We start from the raw sequence: 17,481 nt of genomic DNA on the forward strand, positions 1-17,481 counted from the left end.
GCGGTGCACGGCTCGCGGGCGGGCGGTGGCGGCACGCGCGTGCGCGCATGTGGGCTCTGTCACCCGTCTTATTACACGATAATTATTACACATAATAATTCATCTTATTAAATACTTCATCAAAGAAGTTTATCATCCCCGATGTGGGATAATTAACCCTTAGTTAATTAATCCCTTAGTTTTTCCCATAACTCATTTCTAGCTTTATTGTGACCACATTTAATATATTATTTCTCACTCACAGGGAATCGGATCTGAGAAAATGAATATACTACGGTCATCTACTCGGAACGTAGATCGACGCTATTGCATTTAATTTCACAAAATTAAATGTCTTGTAACATTTATTATTAGTCAAAGTCGTTTGACCAAACACGGTTTCAACATAATCATGATGATCGTTTAGGGAAATATAATATTGTAAAAACATTCTCATTCTCGGAAAGCGAGCCTTTTCTAGTTAAAATCTTTTTCAAATTTCGAGAATGAATCCGATTCTCTCCTATAAAAGCTTATAATCCACTGTTTAACGGAATTCACTTTTTAAAATCCATCCACTGTCCGCTAAATTCTTTTATTTATTTGTAAAATTATGTGTTTTAATTTGTCCAACCTAAGAGCATCTCCAGTGGGCGGATATCCCACTAGGACATCCACTAGGACATCTCAAAAACACCTCCTGCCACGTCACTAGGACTTCCCATCCCACTGCCACGTCACTAGGACATCCCCTGCACAATCCGCCCTTCCCACTAGGACATCAGGCAATAAAAAAAACGGAAATATAATTTTGACACGGAATACGGGAAAGCAAAATACGGGCAAAAATACATATTCATAAAACATAAAAAAAACATAGTTAGAAAAAAGCAAAATACATAGTCATTCGAAAAAAGAAAAATACATAATCCAACATCCCCGGCTCACTCCGCGTTGAAATGAAGTTCAACGAGCCGTATATATAGAGTTTTTTTAAAAAAAAAAAAAAAAATTCCGGACTTCCGACCGGGACGTCCGACCCTTGCCACAGTGGCGGACGTCCGCCCGCCCGTCGCCGGGACGTCCGAGGACACTCGACGTCCTCACGGGACGTCCGTATCCGTCCTAAACGCCACAATGGCGGACGTCCCGGTCGCCCGTCGCGACGTCCGATCGGATGTCCGACCGGACGTCCGCCATTGGAGATGCTCTAACCGCTAACCAGGAAAAATAAAGCTAAATCTGCAGGAATATATGTACTCCCTCCGTCCCAAGATAAGCGACTATTATTCCTTTTTGGGATGCCCCACTATAAGTGAGCCATTTCTCTTTTTAGCAAAAAATTATCTCTCTTACTTTATTCCCCACCTACTTTATTTTCTCTTCACTCATTTACTTTTCTCTCTCTCATACTTTACTCTCTCCACTTTAACTATTTAAATATCAATTTCTTAAATCATGTGCCCAAAAGAAGTGCATCACTTATCTTGGGACGGATGGAGTATAAAATTCGTGTGGAGAAGTGAGAACATAATTTCAACATTTGCACTAGTACAAACTTGAAATTGAATCTAGCTCTCTTTTTCCAACAAGAATTAATGTGAGAATTTGTGCTCACACACATTACTATATAGATACATTACAACTTACATTGTATGTGTATCATGTGATTAGTAGTCTCATGCAAGAAAAGAAAGGGGGTAGAGATGGGAAATAGAGTGGGATTGGGGAAGCATAACAGAAACCCCAGCCTTGAAAAAAGTTTATCTTGGTCGGAAATAACACTGTTTATTTCAAACCCCCAAGACTGACCTTTTCTCCTTTTTAATTCTATTTTCAAATTTTTATATGCATTACTTTTACCTAGAGATATGTTAAATAAATTCCGAGAGAAAGTAACACTAGAATTAAGCCACAAAGAATGGTTTGCTTAATGCTTGTGTCAAACTAAATATAGTCTTAATTAGTGTGTTAATGCTGGGAACCCACACTCTCAATCAATACATTCTCCCCCCCCCCCCCCCCCCCTCCCTAAATTATTTAATTATTTAGCATAAAAGAAATGTCCACTTTTTTCCATGCAATCACAGCAATGTCTCCACACAAAAGAAGCTTAAAGGCTAAGTAATTAAGAAACTGAAACCCTAAAAAGCAATAAAACAAAACTAGACAGAGTGAAAACAAATTAGTACCTCTCTCCCTCCTCTCTGTGTGTGTGTCTGTGTGTATATATATACATATATATATATATACATGCATAAAGCCCCTGGCTTTATTTTAGCATCTATATTCTCATTCTTCCTTTATTATTCTTTCTTTCTCTCTTTCCCTTTCCTCTCTCTCTCCCCCTTTGGCCTAACCCTCCAGTTGATGTGATTCTCCACTACACCTCCAAAACCAAACAACCTTTACAAAAGAGAAAGAAAGATCAAGAACCATGGTTTTTTCTTCAATTCCTGCTTATCTTGATCCTTCCCACTGGAATCAGGTAAGGTGTTTTTTTTTAATTTCTTCCCTCTTTGATATCATATGCTTCCATGGTTGAGCTTCTTTAATTTGCTCAAAAAGCAACAAATCAAAAGACATATTCCCATCCCCCTTTTTTCCTTCCTCTTTAATTTTATTTTGAATATACTACCACTGTGTTTTTTTTTCATTTTGCTTTCTCTCTCCCTCTTTCTCTTTTCATTTAGTAATTTCCATACAATTTTTTGCAGCAACACAATCATCAAATAATTGGAAGCAGCAGCAGCGGCAACCCTCTGGTCCCACCACCGCCTCCTCCTCCGCCTCAGCCGCATGGGGGAGGCGGCTCGATCCGGCCGGGCTCGATGGCGGAGCGAGCTCGAATGGCGAACATACCGATGCCGGAAACATCCCTGAAATGCCCTCGGTGCGAATCCACAAATACAAAGTTCTGCTACTTCAACAACTACAGCCTCTCTCAGCCGCGCCACTTCTGCAAGACCTGCCGCCGCTACTGGACCCGTGGCGGCGCTCTTCGCAACGTCCCCGTCGGCGGCGGCTGCCGGAGAAACAAACGCAGCAAGTCCTCCAGCTCCAAATCCCCAGCCAGCAGTGAGAGGCAGGCCAACAACCCCAGCACCACAAGCACCGCCTCCACCAACAGCGCCACCTCTAACATGTTAGGCCTAACGCCGCCGCTCCGCTTCATGTCCCCTCTGGGCCAGTTCACAGACAACTTCACCGCCGATATGGGGATAAACAATTACAGCGGAATAGCAGCTTCCACAGCCGGAACAAGTGAGATGAATTTCCACGGCGGCGGCGGTGGAGCAGCCTCGATTTTATCAGGTGAAGGCGGCGGCGGTGGCATTGAGCCGTGGCGGATGCAGCAATTTCCCTTTTTGGGGGGTCTGGATGCGTCATCCCAAGGGTTCTACCAGTTCCACGGTGGCGAACCGGGGTTTCTTGGAGGCGGCGAGGAGCGGCCGAAACTGTCTAGCCCAATGCTAAGTCAGCGGCAGCCGCCGGTGAAAATGGAGGACAGCTCAGAGCATAACCTAAATAGGCAAATATTGGGCGGAAATGAGCAGTGGAATGCGGCGCCAGCGGCGGCTAATTGGACGGACCTTTCCAACTTCAGCTCTTCTTCTACAAGAAATCCCTTGTAGAAAGACACATCTGCAAATTATATGGGAGCCGATGATGATGACAATGATGAAAACCCTAGAATTGGTAGGTTTGTTTGTTCTCTTCAACTCAATTTCCAGCCTAAAATATATCTATATGTGTATCTACTTTCTCTTTTCTCTATAAGTGTGTGCTGCCTGAGAATGGTTTAGACAAACTGATGGAGAATTAATATGTGAGATTTATTGTAGCTTGTGTTACATTTGGAGATGTAATGTTTTTCAGGATGTGAAATCTGATCTAATTTCGGGTTGATGTAATTAATATATGACATGTTTCACATTTCCACCAGATTTGTTAGGTGACCTTATTTTACCCATGCAAATTTTTTATATATATTGTTCACATGGGAATTATAAAATATTTTATGATCTCTTTCTAATATCTTGATTAATGCATAAACACTAGTATATTAATTTGCCAGCCTCCCTATTTATTGGTGCCTTTATCAAGCGCGTATGTGTATTGTAAATTGTGATTTGTATCCCTAGCTAGCTAGATCTAATGTTTCTGAAACAAGGATTTTCTTATCTTCTTATATGCAGTATGTTCTTTCAACAATTTAATTCCGTTGGTTTTTACTTTGCTTCATTTGACGTTCTTAAAAGTTAATAAGAGTTAGTAATAAATGGTCTGTTAATAATGTTTTAAGAAGGGTTTCGTTTTGTGTAATAAGATCTTTGAGAATTGCTTGAAGGTGGCCAAGGAAAATATTCATTTCAATCGTGGTAAATTTCATTTTTATTAGTTTTAAGAAAACTAGACATCACACTTTTTATGTGAGTGAATAAATAGTATATATACTGCACGTGGTAAATTAGAATATGGAATACCTAATTAATTAAGAATATTAATACTTTATGAATAATTGTTACAAGAGATAAATTGATCACACTAATATAGGTTTCTTATTTTTTTCTCACCAATTAATTAATTTATAATTAAAAATTATAAAAGGAGTTTAGGCTACATACATATGAATTACAGTATATAATTTGATGTTGAGTTGCTTTGAGGGAAACGAAGCCAACTAAATGCAGAAACTTAAGTTTCTAACTCTCGTAAAGTTTGTAAAGTCTATATAATAGGAACAAAAATTCTATTACTAATTGGAATTCTTAAGGGAATACAATTATATCCAAACTCAACTTCTAACCCTAATTGAAAACGGCTGCAAATAAATTTAATCCCTTGAAAGGATAGAATTCGGCACAAACAAAATTACTGATATTAAATCCAAAATTAGAATACAACCAAAAGATAAGCTCTTATTGTAAGTCTTGATCTTCATCACAAGAGACCTCACACTTGCATCAAAATTGAGTACAGGTTAAGATTCAAAAATATCTTTATTGAGATATCTAAATAGTGAGACTTGTGTATTAAGAATACAATCAAAAGTTCAATATTTACAGGCCCCATTTCTCCTACTACTAAATAACTAAATAAACAAAATAATAGTATAAGTTTGGTAAGAAATCTCAATCTCCGATGCTGTATATCCTAGTGGTCACCTCTATAATATTCCCAACTATTGGCTTTTGATTGATTCCTAAAGAGTATCAGTATATCTACCTAGAGGTTAGTTCTTCATGTCACCAAGAAAATTCTCATAGCTCAAAATGTAAGTACTAAGTAGTACTCCCTTCGTTCCATTAGTGTTCACACATTTCTTTTTCGCATTCGTTTTTGAAAAAAATACTCCTTATTTTACTACATTATTCTCTTATTATACTATTTCTCCACTTTAACTATTTATTACTGTATCATATTTCTTTTTCAAAACGAGTGCAGAAAAAATAATGTGCCAACACTAATGGAACATGGTTATTATTGTACTTGCATTCCTTTTCTTGAATGGGAAACATATATTATTACTTATTTACTTACACACGCATTGCATATATAGATGGATAAAAATCCCTCGAGTTTACACAATGATTTCTCAATAATGGTGATATAGGGGAATGCTTTTTATTACTGTACTAATACTATTTCATGAGTTTGAATTACTATGTAAGATGATTAAGGTAGTGGAGTGAAGAGATTGGGCACAAGTCTCAAAAGACATGACCAAATTTGAAGTAGTAGTAATTTGATACAGGATATCGTCATCATTCCTTCCAATTCCCAAACCCCAAAAAAGCGTTCAACAATTGCAGAAATCAAAGTTTCTAATAAGAGAGAGAGAGAGTAAAGAAATCTCGAAAGTCGGTCCCCAAGAATCACGTAAAGACTGCACACCATTAGCGGGAGCCAAAGATGAACACAACAACTCGAACAATTTTCATGCACGCCATATCATAATATTAGCACCTATTCCAATTAGTTTCCTTTTATACCAAAACAATATCTCTCTTACCTAGGTTTTTCTTTATTAATGACGTTTCTTTTGCTGTTTCTCAAGGGATGTAAAACAGATTAAATGAACTTTAGTGAATAAAGTGTTTCATAAAACAAACATAATAATTTAATAATGTGTATATGGATAAGTAGTACTATTTCATTGTGTAATTAATACATTAAGAAATACTTTCTTCGTCCCGCAATATGAGTCATATTTGACTATAGCACGAGTTCTAAGAAATATAAAGAAAAGTGGGTTGAATAAGTTAGTGGAATATGAGTCTCACTTATATATATTCGTATTAGTTTTATAATAAAATGTGAGCAAAATAAGTTGGTGGAATGTGGGGTCTACTTACCATTTATGGTAAAAGTGAAATTAGAACTCTTATTGTGGAACATACCGAGATGACAAAATATGACTTTTATTGTGGGGCGGAGGGAGTAATATATATGGATAGATTATTAAATACTCCTAAGAAGTTAATAGATACATAAATTATGTCACATATTTTAGGCTTTACACGGGTACATAATACTCCATAGTGTCATTTATTAATTCTTGATAAGGAAAAATTAATCAAACTTACTTTTGCATTAGCCATATATTTCAAATAAAGAAGCAATAACTATTGGATATACAATTTGCTGAATATATTCAGCAAATTGGACATTCTGTCTTTTAGCATGGCATCAAATACATACAAACTTCATTACAACACATGGCAGATAATTATTGATTAGAGACAACATATGATTAACAAGTTCAATGTCAAAATTGTACTCCATATGACAACTTAACAAATAGGCCTCGACATAAATTGTTTTACTTTAATAAAGAAATTTGCATATGACATCAAAACTTACACATTTATCACAAAATTTAAGCTGACAATATATAAATTTTATATAATAAGATAATCATGAGATGACATCTTTCAAATGTGATAAGAGAGTGACTATAATTTCTATATTTTGGTAGAAAAGTGTATTTCTAAACTTTTTGTTAACATCCTTTTGTCTACTTAAGAATAGTCACAAATTTAAGTTTCAAAATATTTTCGCAGTGTAATTGCCACAGATTCACAACCAATCTCAGCTTTTCAGAAAGTGAAATGAGGCACAATTATATACTTTTATACTAGTATCTTAAAAATTTGGCGGCTAAATTGAAATGAAATTGTTTGTGTAGCTGGAAAGCTAGGGGATAATTCCCAATGTCTTAACTATTTCTTACTCTCCACTATCCTTTATTGACTGATAAATTTTGAGAGATATACAATCATGCAACGTTGTGTAGTTTAGAGTACTAAAGCAGTTCTTAAGGAAATACTACTAAGTTAAATTATAAAATATAGTTTGATTGTTGATATTATACATATAGTAATTAAGCTAGAGATATATTAAAGTTTAAACTTATGAGTGTTGAAATTGAATAGGTGTAGGTAAAGTGATGAGTGAGGGTTGTAGTACAAGGAGTTGGAGGCAAGGAATCTTTGGTAGTATTTCACTTTTGTAAGAATCAAGGCAAGCCCGCTGCTGCCTATACCATTTTCGAATAAAGTTACTAATCTCATACTATCTCTCAACCCCACTCACCTCAACCTCTATATTAATCAAATATAGTAGATATAATATTGCTCTCTCTCTCTCTCTCTTTTTCTCGCGTAGTAATATGTAGATTGATGGAGAGATTAATTAAGTAATAATGATATATGTCGTTAATAAGTAATTGTATCAAATCCCGATCGACTAATTAAATTAATGCAAGAGTAATTAGTTATAGTATTATTAAAATTGGGGTATTCATCTCTTCCAGCTGGAGATTGAATCCCAGAATATCCTTGCACTGATTTTGTGTAGATTGAAGATTTGGAGCTTTATAACTTTTACAACGTTTCTTCTTATAAAAAATATAGAAAAAGGGATACAGTGTATATATAATTGCATTAAAGTGGAAGAAATTGATCGAATTATATTACTATAACATGTGTCTCCGGAATCTGATTCCGTCTTCGTTCCCACCAAAATTTGCCTCTATTCTTTCTCCTTCAATTATGTATATATATTTACTCGTCAAAATCTGCGTTTAATTATTATAAATATACATAAAAGCTGCATTTCTTCTTGCCATCGAATCTATTTTTCACAATCTTAGATTCCCATGTACATATTATATACACTAATTCCATTTTGTAGTACTGTTGTGGATTGATGATATAATATACAAACTCCACATTTTAGGGTTTGGCGATTCAAACATACAAATTGAACGCCCATTTAGTTTTAATTATTGTGAATCGTCTCGCGCGACTGCTTTTAAATGTTAAAACTGAAAAGATTCTGATGATAACCCCAATAAATTACAAATCCAGTTATATATTCAACCCCATGTATTTTCTTTTTTAATTGATACCAAAGCTTAATAAAGGTGATTAACTATAGTATTTTTATTTATCTGCTTTTTTTGTCCCAAAACACACATGATCAAATAACCTTATTTGGGTAACCATAGTTTTTTCCTCTTCATTTTTCATTGTTGATGTGCCGCCGTATTCCTCATATTCAATTTGTGTGGTTTATACGTGTAGATTAATTTATAAGTATATTTCAGATTTTTATATTTTCTAAAGAATGATTACTTGAATCCGAAGTTGGGGGGAGTGGACGAGTACTGTTTGGCGCAGAAACAATGGACAATTCCACTAGCTAGAAATACACACAACACACGCTCATCTTCTAAATTCACTCACCATATTCTGTCTTTTCCTCCTTTCATTCTCTCTATCTCTATCATAATCTTTTTTGGGTTGATTTTCTGTGTTGATGGTATTTAATCAAAGGCAAAAGCTACATAGACTTTGTTGAAAGGCACCCTATGTTTGAAGAATCCTATGTTCAACCTTCTCATAATTTTTTTCCTATTAGTGAGCAAAATTTAAAATTAAGTACTTACTCCGCACTAAAAAAAAATAGACTAGCTTTACCATTCGGGCCGTCCCCCAAAATTAGACAAAGTCTAAATATGAAAAGTTTTTAACCAATTAATTACACACCACTAATAATATGTACCCAAAAATCCACTAACACTACTTCCTCTACCTTTTTTCCTTTCTCTTTCTTACTTTTTGCATCTCTCTTTTATTTTACCAATTGCACATTAAAACCCGTTTTGTCTATGTTTCTGGAACGGTGGTAGTATTTATAATTTATACCTCTAGCCTAATCTCTGCATAGTTAGACCAACTGGCCGTAGATAAAATCAAAAAATTAGTTTTTACTTTTTAATAAATATATATGCCTTCAAATTTATCCATATTTATAAAGAGAACAACCAAGATTATATAAAAAAAAGATAGAAAGAAACGAAAAAAATAGATAGAAAGAAACGTATGCATACACCAACCCAAATAGTATATTGTTTTCCACACATGTAGTGTATTTAATATCTATAATGTTTTACAAAATTAATTTAATAAATAATTTGAGACATTTGCCTTTCGTAGTGGGTTGTCGTTTTGTCCATCAAAAACAAAAAAAAAATAGAAAATTGATTGGGGGTATACATAATGTAATTGGTGCTCATTTTTATATCACAAGAAACGAGTGATAATGTATAGACCACTTATTGGTTAGTGGTTGGATTTGATTTGGTGGTCATCCTCAATCACCATGCATGCATGCACCATTGCGTGAACAACCACTTTCGTTTCTTTTTCTGGAATACATCACAATTATCCATATTTTAATTCGGATAATTGTCACTTCACTTCTTAAAAATTATTGATACCATCTTTAATTTTTCTTACAATATGACTCTTGCTAGAGCATTATGGGATTTTTTTTATTTATATATATATATTACTAAATTCCGATATAAATTTGTTAATCTACCAAAAAAGGCAGTTATACATATCCCTTTATTTTGGTTGGGGTCTTAGGTCATTGCCTTAGGATGTGTAGTATTTCAACCCTATTTTTGATTTTATGTTGATTTGATTGGTGGGTTAATTTATGCCTCAATTATTTATCAATTTTTGTTATTGTAAGAAAAAAGAGGATGAAGTCACTTTTTACACACGGTTTTCCTTGAGAGATGATCTATGTTGAGATTGTAGTCGATGATTGAATATTTAATTTAGCACACTTTCAATTAGGTATGTTATCAATTTAACCAGGGACGAAGCCACTATGGGGCCTGGGGGGCCACTGGGCCCCCCAGCTATTGAAATTATTAGCATATATATGATAATACTAAGACAAACTTTGTGAGTAGCTCAGTTGGTTTCAGCCTAGGTTAGTGCCTTGCTTACTCGAGTTCGAATCCAACAGCCCCCAATCCCTTTTTTTCCCTTCCTTTGTTTATTTTTCTTACATTTTTATGCTCCCAAATCCCATTTTTCATCCTTTGTTTATTTTTATTCCATCCTTTGTTTATTTTTATTCCATCCTTTGTTTATTTTTCTTACATTTTTATGCTCCCAAATCCCATTTTTCATCCTTTGTTTATTTTTCTTACATTTTTATGCTCCCAAATCCCAAGTTCCACTCCCCTTGAGCCTAAAAATCATTTTTTTTTCTTGCTTAATTCTCTTACTCTTTTGTTTAATTTTCTTATATTTTTATGTTCCCAAATCCCAAGTTTATCTCCCTTTGAGCCTAAAAATCTAATTTTTTTTTGCTTTATTTTCTTACTCTTTTATGTCCAAGAGTTTATGTTATTTTTCCACAGTTCAATTCATTCAACCTACAAATAACTTTTTTTCTTACACTTTTACTTCTAAGAATTTGTTTTATGCTAGTATTTTCTTATATTTCTATGTTTCCAAGTTCAAATCCTTCGGCCTATAAATCAAAAAAGATTTTTTTTATTACACTTTTATGTCCAATAGTTTACATAAATATATATATATATTCTAGTTTCTTTTATACATTTTCTATTTTTTCTTTCTCTCGTTGTTCATCTACTATCTCTTTTGCAAGTTCTCATTGCTCATGCTACAAAAATTTTTAACGATGCCGACATTAAAAAATACCTAAATTTTGGGCCCCCCAATATAAAATTTTTGGCTTCGTCACTGAATTTAACGGTAGTGCTCCACCACAGGCCACAGCTGTTATACCTCTCTTTTTTCTGATCTCTTAAATAGAAACGAGCAATTTTTATTGTATTTAGAAATCTAATTTATTTTTATTATTATGTTTTGAAAGGGAGGCGAGCTATTAGGAAAACATTGATTTCTCCCTTTTTCCTTTTGCATTTCTATCTGCTTTGTGCAAGTGGTGACGTTGTAATTGGATAGGATAGGACTGATCATATATACATATAAATTAGATTCGTTTTTGGTCCAGGAAAAAGAGGAAAGTTTGAAATGTCAATTTATTGAGGGAATCAAATTTAGATTTTAATATAAATAATGGAGTGGAAACTTAGCTATACGAAATATGATGAAGTCACGGCTCTAATTGTCAAGTAAAGCACGTTAATATTTTCTGTGAGTATATAGAATATTTCCTAGACGCTTCCATTGTAAATTGTAATCACATATACTTGTATTTAGAGAAATGTGTATTTAATTAAGGTTAAAAGCAAATATATATGCATGGGAAAGACAAAGAAAAAGCAACAAAGCCCATTGTTTCGTTTCTTGTCGGAGAACCATGCTAAGTCTATTATATAATCAAAGCTAGAAAACTGCGTTTCAAAGCAAATAAGACAAATAATCTTCTTTGTTACAAATTACATGCTCACTTAAAACTCACAAAAACAAATTATATAATAGTACTATATATTTCTTTTAAACCAAATTAAACTTGTTAATTGGTATATATATGGGGCATGTATAAAAACACTGCACGCATATATTTTAATATATCCTCATTAAAATTCCAATATATACACTCCCATCTTAATTGGACATTTTAGCAAAACAGTGATTTAATTTTTTTTTGAAAAACATTTGAAGGGTAAGACGCAATTGTGGGAAATTAGTAGCGCAAGATGAGATTTCCATGATGAATAAGTGCAACTTTGTGAAATGATGTCGATGAGCAGTGACGATTAAATAAAATTAGCGATTTTGATATATGGGCTTCCCTTAACAACAAAGGACGACAGACGCCACACCTTTTTTGACAAATCATTTTCAGGTGGAAAAGTGTAGATTACTTCCATTACTCAACGACACCTAACCTAACATACATACTTACCAAATCAAGTAACCTTGTTTCACTTCCTTCTTCATTAAGTCCAAATTAAAACTTTTATTTTCGCATTCTAACCAAAACATTTTCAGTTCTTTAATTTGTCTGAGGTGAGTTAGATTTAATTTGTATATTGAAATTTATATAACTAGGTTATTTTAATCTTCATCAATAACCAACTAGAGTCTAGGACCCTTATGTGATGGAGTATTAGTTTTTCGTTTTTAGTCCCCAAATAGTCGCACGAGTGGGGCTGAAATTTGCATAGTAGCAGTATAATATTTAGGGACAAAATTCTCCACAACAACTCCCTTAATTATATGCTCCATTCTTGGAGTGATTAGAGAGTATATATTATATATTTATATATCATCCTTTTGATATTCCGACATATATAATTAAATAGTATACTAACTTAACCTGGGACACTGATCTTTTAGTGTTAGTGGTAGTTTCAAAGTTTGTGTTCTTACTAGCGAACTCATTCAATTTACTAATTTCTGAACTTAAAGGATTAAAAGTGAAAATCTAACCATAACATTTTGCAACTCGGCCGAAGAACATATTTCTTCAATCTCTTTTAAACAAAAAACACACTCAAAATATCATTTATTTGCTGTGCGGAATGAAGAAGTTTTATTGTTTTCATTTATTTCTAAACTTTCTTAAAGAGTGGAATGCCATTCTTCATTCCGTTGCCCAATTTTTTAAGTGAAATTTCAGTGGTTCAGACATATTGCCACGTGATTTGTTTATCCAATCATATTTGTAGAAAGAGGGAAAAATAAGGATCGGACGAGAGAGAATATTTATACAATTGTACTCTCTTTATCCTTTAAAAATAGAAAATATTTCCATTTTGGTCTGACCCTTAAAATTGGAAAATTTCTATTTTAGGAAAAAAAAATTTCTCCATTAGAGCATCCACAACCGTGCTCTTGCCAGCGGCACGGTTGTGGGCCCGAGCGGTACTATTCATGCCTGCTCTCTGGCAAGAGCACAACACCCACAACTGTGCTCTTCCGCAAGGACGAGCACAATTAATTTAAAATTCAATTAAACAATAACATTTCCATAATATTAAAATTCATTTAAAAACCACAATAAATATTACAAATGACAAATAAAATTAAACATTACATAATTAAAATCCTAAAAATGAAAAATTACATAATTAAAATCCTAAAAATTAAAAATTACATAATTAAAATACTAAAAATTAAAAAAACCACTACTCGTTGCCGAATTTCGCCCACATGTGGTTGATTAGGTCTTCTTGTAGTTGATTGTGGATTCGAGTATCGCGCATTGTGTGTCTTGTCTCGATCCTCTGGCCAACCGTCGTATGCTCGCCTCGGCGTGGGGGAGACCTCGCTGTTGAGCTTCCGGCTTCGTCCTCGTCGTAGAAGCTAGCCGCCCTCGGCCCTTCGTCGACTATAATCATGTTGTGTAATATAATACACGTGAACATGATGTCGGCGATATTATTCACGTACCACAGCCGAGCCGGGGCCTTCACAATGTTGAATCGAGCTTGAAGGACCCCGAAGGCTCTTTCGACGTCCTTCCGCGCTGACTCTTGACGCTGCGCAAAAAGAACCCGTCTCGGGTCGTGCGGGTTGTGGAGCGTCTTCACGAACGTCGACCACCTTGGGTAGATACCATCGGCGAGATAGTAACCCATGCGGTATGTATTTCCGTTGATGGTGAAGTCGATCGCCGGTGCTACACCATTAATCACATCATTGAAGAGTGGTGAAGAATAGAGCACGTTCAAGTCGTTGTTGGATCCGGCAACGCCGAAATATGCATGCCAAATCCATAGGCGATAGTCGGCGACCGCCTCAAGGATAAGTGTTGGGCCGCCGCCTTTGTGACCGCTTAAGTGTTGCCCCCAGTCGGGCAATTCTTCCACCTCCAATGCATGCAGTCAATGCTGCCAAGCATTCCGGGAAAGCCATGGACTGATTCGTGAAGACAAAGCAACCGTTGGCAATCATCGGTGGTGGGTGCCCGAAGGAATTCATCCCCAAAAGCAGAACGAACGCCCTCGCAAAAATTCTTTAAACAAAGGATTCCAGTGGACTCACCGATATGCAAATACTCGTCGAAGATGTCGACCGTTTGCCCAGTAGCGAGTTGTCGGATGGCACACGTACACTTCTGCAACGCCGTGATACTTTCCCGGCCGGCTGCATCTACACCTGTTTGAAAGTATTCAACACGTGCGGACAATGTGTTGACAATTCGCATGAACAAGCGCTTTGACATGCTAAAACGGCGCCTGAAGTAATCTGCCGGAAACCGCAGATGGTCGGCAAAGTAGTCGGCAACGAGCCTTTCGTGGGCTCCCTCCCGGTCACGATGGATGTAGCGGCGATTTGATCTAGTGCGTTGAGGAGGATGAGCGGGGGTATTCGCCGCGACATATGCTTCGTAAGCGGCACGATGTTGTTCGTAGTATTCTTGTTCTTCGCGCTCCGCTTCCGCCATGAGATGAGTGAAATCCATTTGATGTTTTGAGTGAATGTTGAATGTGTTGATAGTTTGTATAAGAATTATGAATGAGAGATGAATTGATGTGATAAATGAGTGATGAATGTGTGTATTTATAGATGATTTTGGGGGAAAAAAATAAAAAAAAATCAAAAAAATTCAGAAAAAACGGGAAAAAACGGCCATATTTTTGGGATTTGGAAATTTTTTTTTATTTTTTAGCATTATTTATAATTAAATACCGATTTTTTAAAAATAAAAATAAAAAATGTTTAAACACAACGGCTATGCCGTTGACGAATGGGAGCGCGCCATGTGTGCGTCCGCTGACACGGACGTGCTCGATACATCGAGCAGCGCCGTGCCAGCGGCGCGAGCGCAGCGGCGGCGGATGGCGTCCGTGCCAGCGGCGCGGACGGCGGTGGCGACGGACGCCACCGCTGCGCATGCTCTTAGTTCAATCATTTTTTTTATTTCTATCTCTCTTACTTTACTAGTTATACATTAAAACTTGTGCCGTTTCATAAATTTCTATTTTTAAAAGACAATTGGATAGACCATACATTAATTTTTAATTCCCAAATTTTATCATGGTTAGATTTCAACGTTAAATTGAAAATAGAGTTTTTTTTTTTTTTTTTTTTTTAAAATTAACTTCATATATTTATATCATATATATGAAGGAGGAAATTACAAATCAACTCCTATAATAAGGAGGAATTATTGGAAGTATTGAGATATTTTCAGTATATTTTTATATAATAAATTATATAGAATAATGGCTTAGGTGAAATTCCATTGTTTACATTTTGTACGTAAGAAAATTTGTTGCGTCTCCAAAGCAAAAAATGTTATTTTCGGAAGGTTTTCCAACAATAGAAAAAAAGGCCAAAATACAAGAGATGAATCTCAAGATAATTTTTTTTAATAGCAATATGATAAATTCTCTGGGCCGCAGAAAACGTTTGGACTTGATCCGAGCCCAATATTTTTAATAGGTTGTTTACCCAATGTAAATTGGTTTGTAAGCAACAAATAAAACTTGTAATAACCGCTTTAATATGTTTAGCATGTGGTATGAATATCTATTTCACTTCATCACATTTTAGATCTGAATTAAGAATTTGTTTAATCATATTTTTAAGATTTATTTATACAAATTTGATTTGATTTGATTTGATTTAATTTAATTTAATTTATTTACTTAGTATATGATACTATCTCTTTGTAGCCCTATAAATATGAGGGAACACATGACAAGAATTAACGAATGAAGAAATTTAATTATTATTTCCATAATTTTCTCAACTTCATATATTTTCTTTAAAATTGTTGCTCACCTCTTGCGCATCTTTCTTTCCCGGACTCTCGTTATCATGCTAATTTCTTATTAATATGTATCAATTGATGGTATCCCTCAATGTTTACTCATTTGAACCTCTTCACCATAATTGTTTACTCATTGTTTAAGTACAAAGAAAAAATCAAACAACATGCATTGCACCCAGCACATTAACTAGAAACGTACATCTGATATGATTTGAGTTTTATGAGAGAACTAATTAAAAGATTATCGAAATAACAGGGTTCCTTATGAAGAAAAAGCAACACAAAATACAAATACAAATACGAAGTCTATAAAGATTAATCAAACGAATAAAATCAACTGCTAAGTTTAAAGTTTTAAGGTTTTATATTAATTCGTTTTGCATAGTTAATAAGGTTTGTGTTTAATTTGATTAAAAAATCAGAGTTAGAATATGTTTGAAAGTGCCCTTCCAAGTCCCCAAAAACTCAAAATTGAAAATCATATGGCCATGTTTGGTTGTCGGGATTCTGTCTGGGAAAGTAATCTGATTCCTTAAATTTTAAATTCCTGTGTTTGTTTTGGTTTTTCAATCAAACTGGGAAAGTAATCAGAATCTGAGAACAAGGAAAGTTAGTCCAACTTTCCAGGATTCTAAATCCTAACTTTTCTTAGGTATTCTTTTTCCCAGTTTTAGGATTCTTACATATTTAATGTAATATAGTATAGTAGTTATTATTATTATTATCATTATTTATTTATTTATTATTATTATTATTATTATTATTATTATTATTAATTACAATGTTTTCAAAATAATTTAAAATTATAAATCATACTCGTATAATAAATAACTATAATTAAAATTATCATAATTATAACTATATTATTATAATTTTTATATATAATGTTATTACTATTATAATTAATAATTTATTAAATAATTAAAATTTGATTATATAATATAAATCATATAATAATAATAATAAATAATTATTATTATTTTATAAATTAATAATTAATCAATAAAGTTGTAGGGAACTTTTGAATTATAAAATTTATTCAATTATAATATTTTTAAATATAATAATAAGAATAATAATCATATTTATTATGATTATTATATATTATGATAAATAATCCATATTTAAATTATACATCGTAATAATAAATATAATAATATAATTATTATTATTTGTAATTAATAATTTATTAAAAAATTTAAATTATTATTCTTTTTTTAAATAAAAAATAATTAGTATATTTTTAGTTTGATATTTAAATCAAATATAAAATTTAAAATTTTGATATTTCCAAACACATAAAAGTAAAGTTATTAGGAATTATATTCCTGGGATTATTTTCCTAGGAATCATTTTTCTTGCCAACTTTACTTTTCCGTCAACCAAACATGGTCTATATATAATCAATTGGATATTTGGTACTGGTAATACTTGATACTCGATTGAGTAGCTCGATATTTAAAACACCTAAAT

At 33.9% G+C, this 17,481-nt stretch overlaps 1 protein-coding gene across 1 annotated transcript; it reads left to right on the forward strand.

The window, feature by feature from the left end:
- The first annotated feature begins 2,246 nt into the window (after nucleotides 1-2,246).
- LOC121764791 (dof zinc finger protein DOF5.1-like) lies at nucleotides 2,247-3,893 on the forward strand. The gene is made up of 2 exons (XM_042160818.1): nucleotides 2,247-2,467; nucleotides 2,697-3,893. The coding sequence occupies exons 1-2, from the start codon at nucleotides 2,417-2,419 to the stop codon at nucleotides 3,612-3,614; spliced, it is 969 nt and encodes a 322-aa protein (XP_042016752.1). The 5' UTR covers nucleotides 2,247-2,416; the 3' UTR covers nucleotides 3,615-3,893.
- Nucleotides 3,894-17,481: the final 13,588 nt, after the last annotated feature.

The sequence above is a fragment of the Salvia splendens genome, chromosome 2 (assembly GCF_004379255.2).
Source record: "Salvia splendens isolate huo1 chromosome 2, SspV2, whole genome shotgun sequence".
Lineage (NCBI taxonomy): Eukaryota > Viridiplantae > Streptophyta > Magnoliopsida > Lamiales > Lamiaceae > Salvia > Salvia splendens.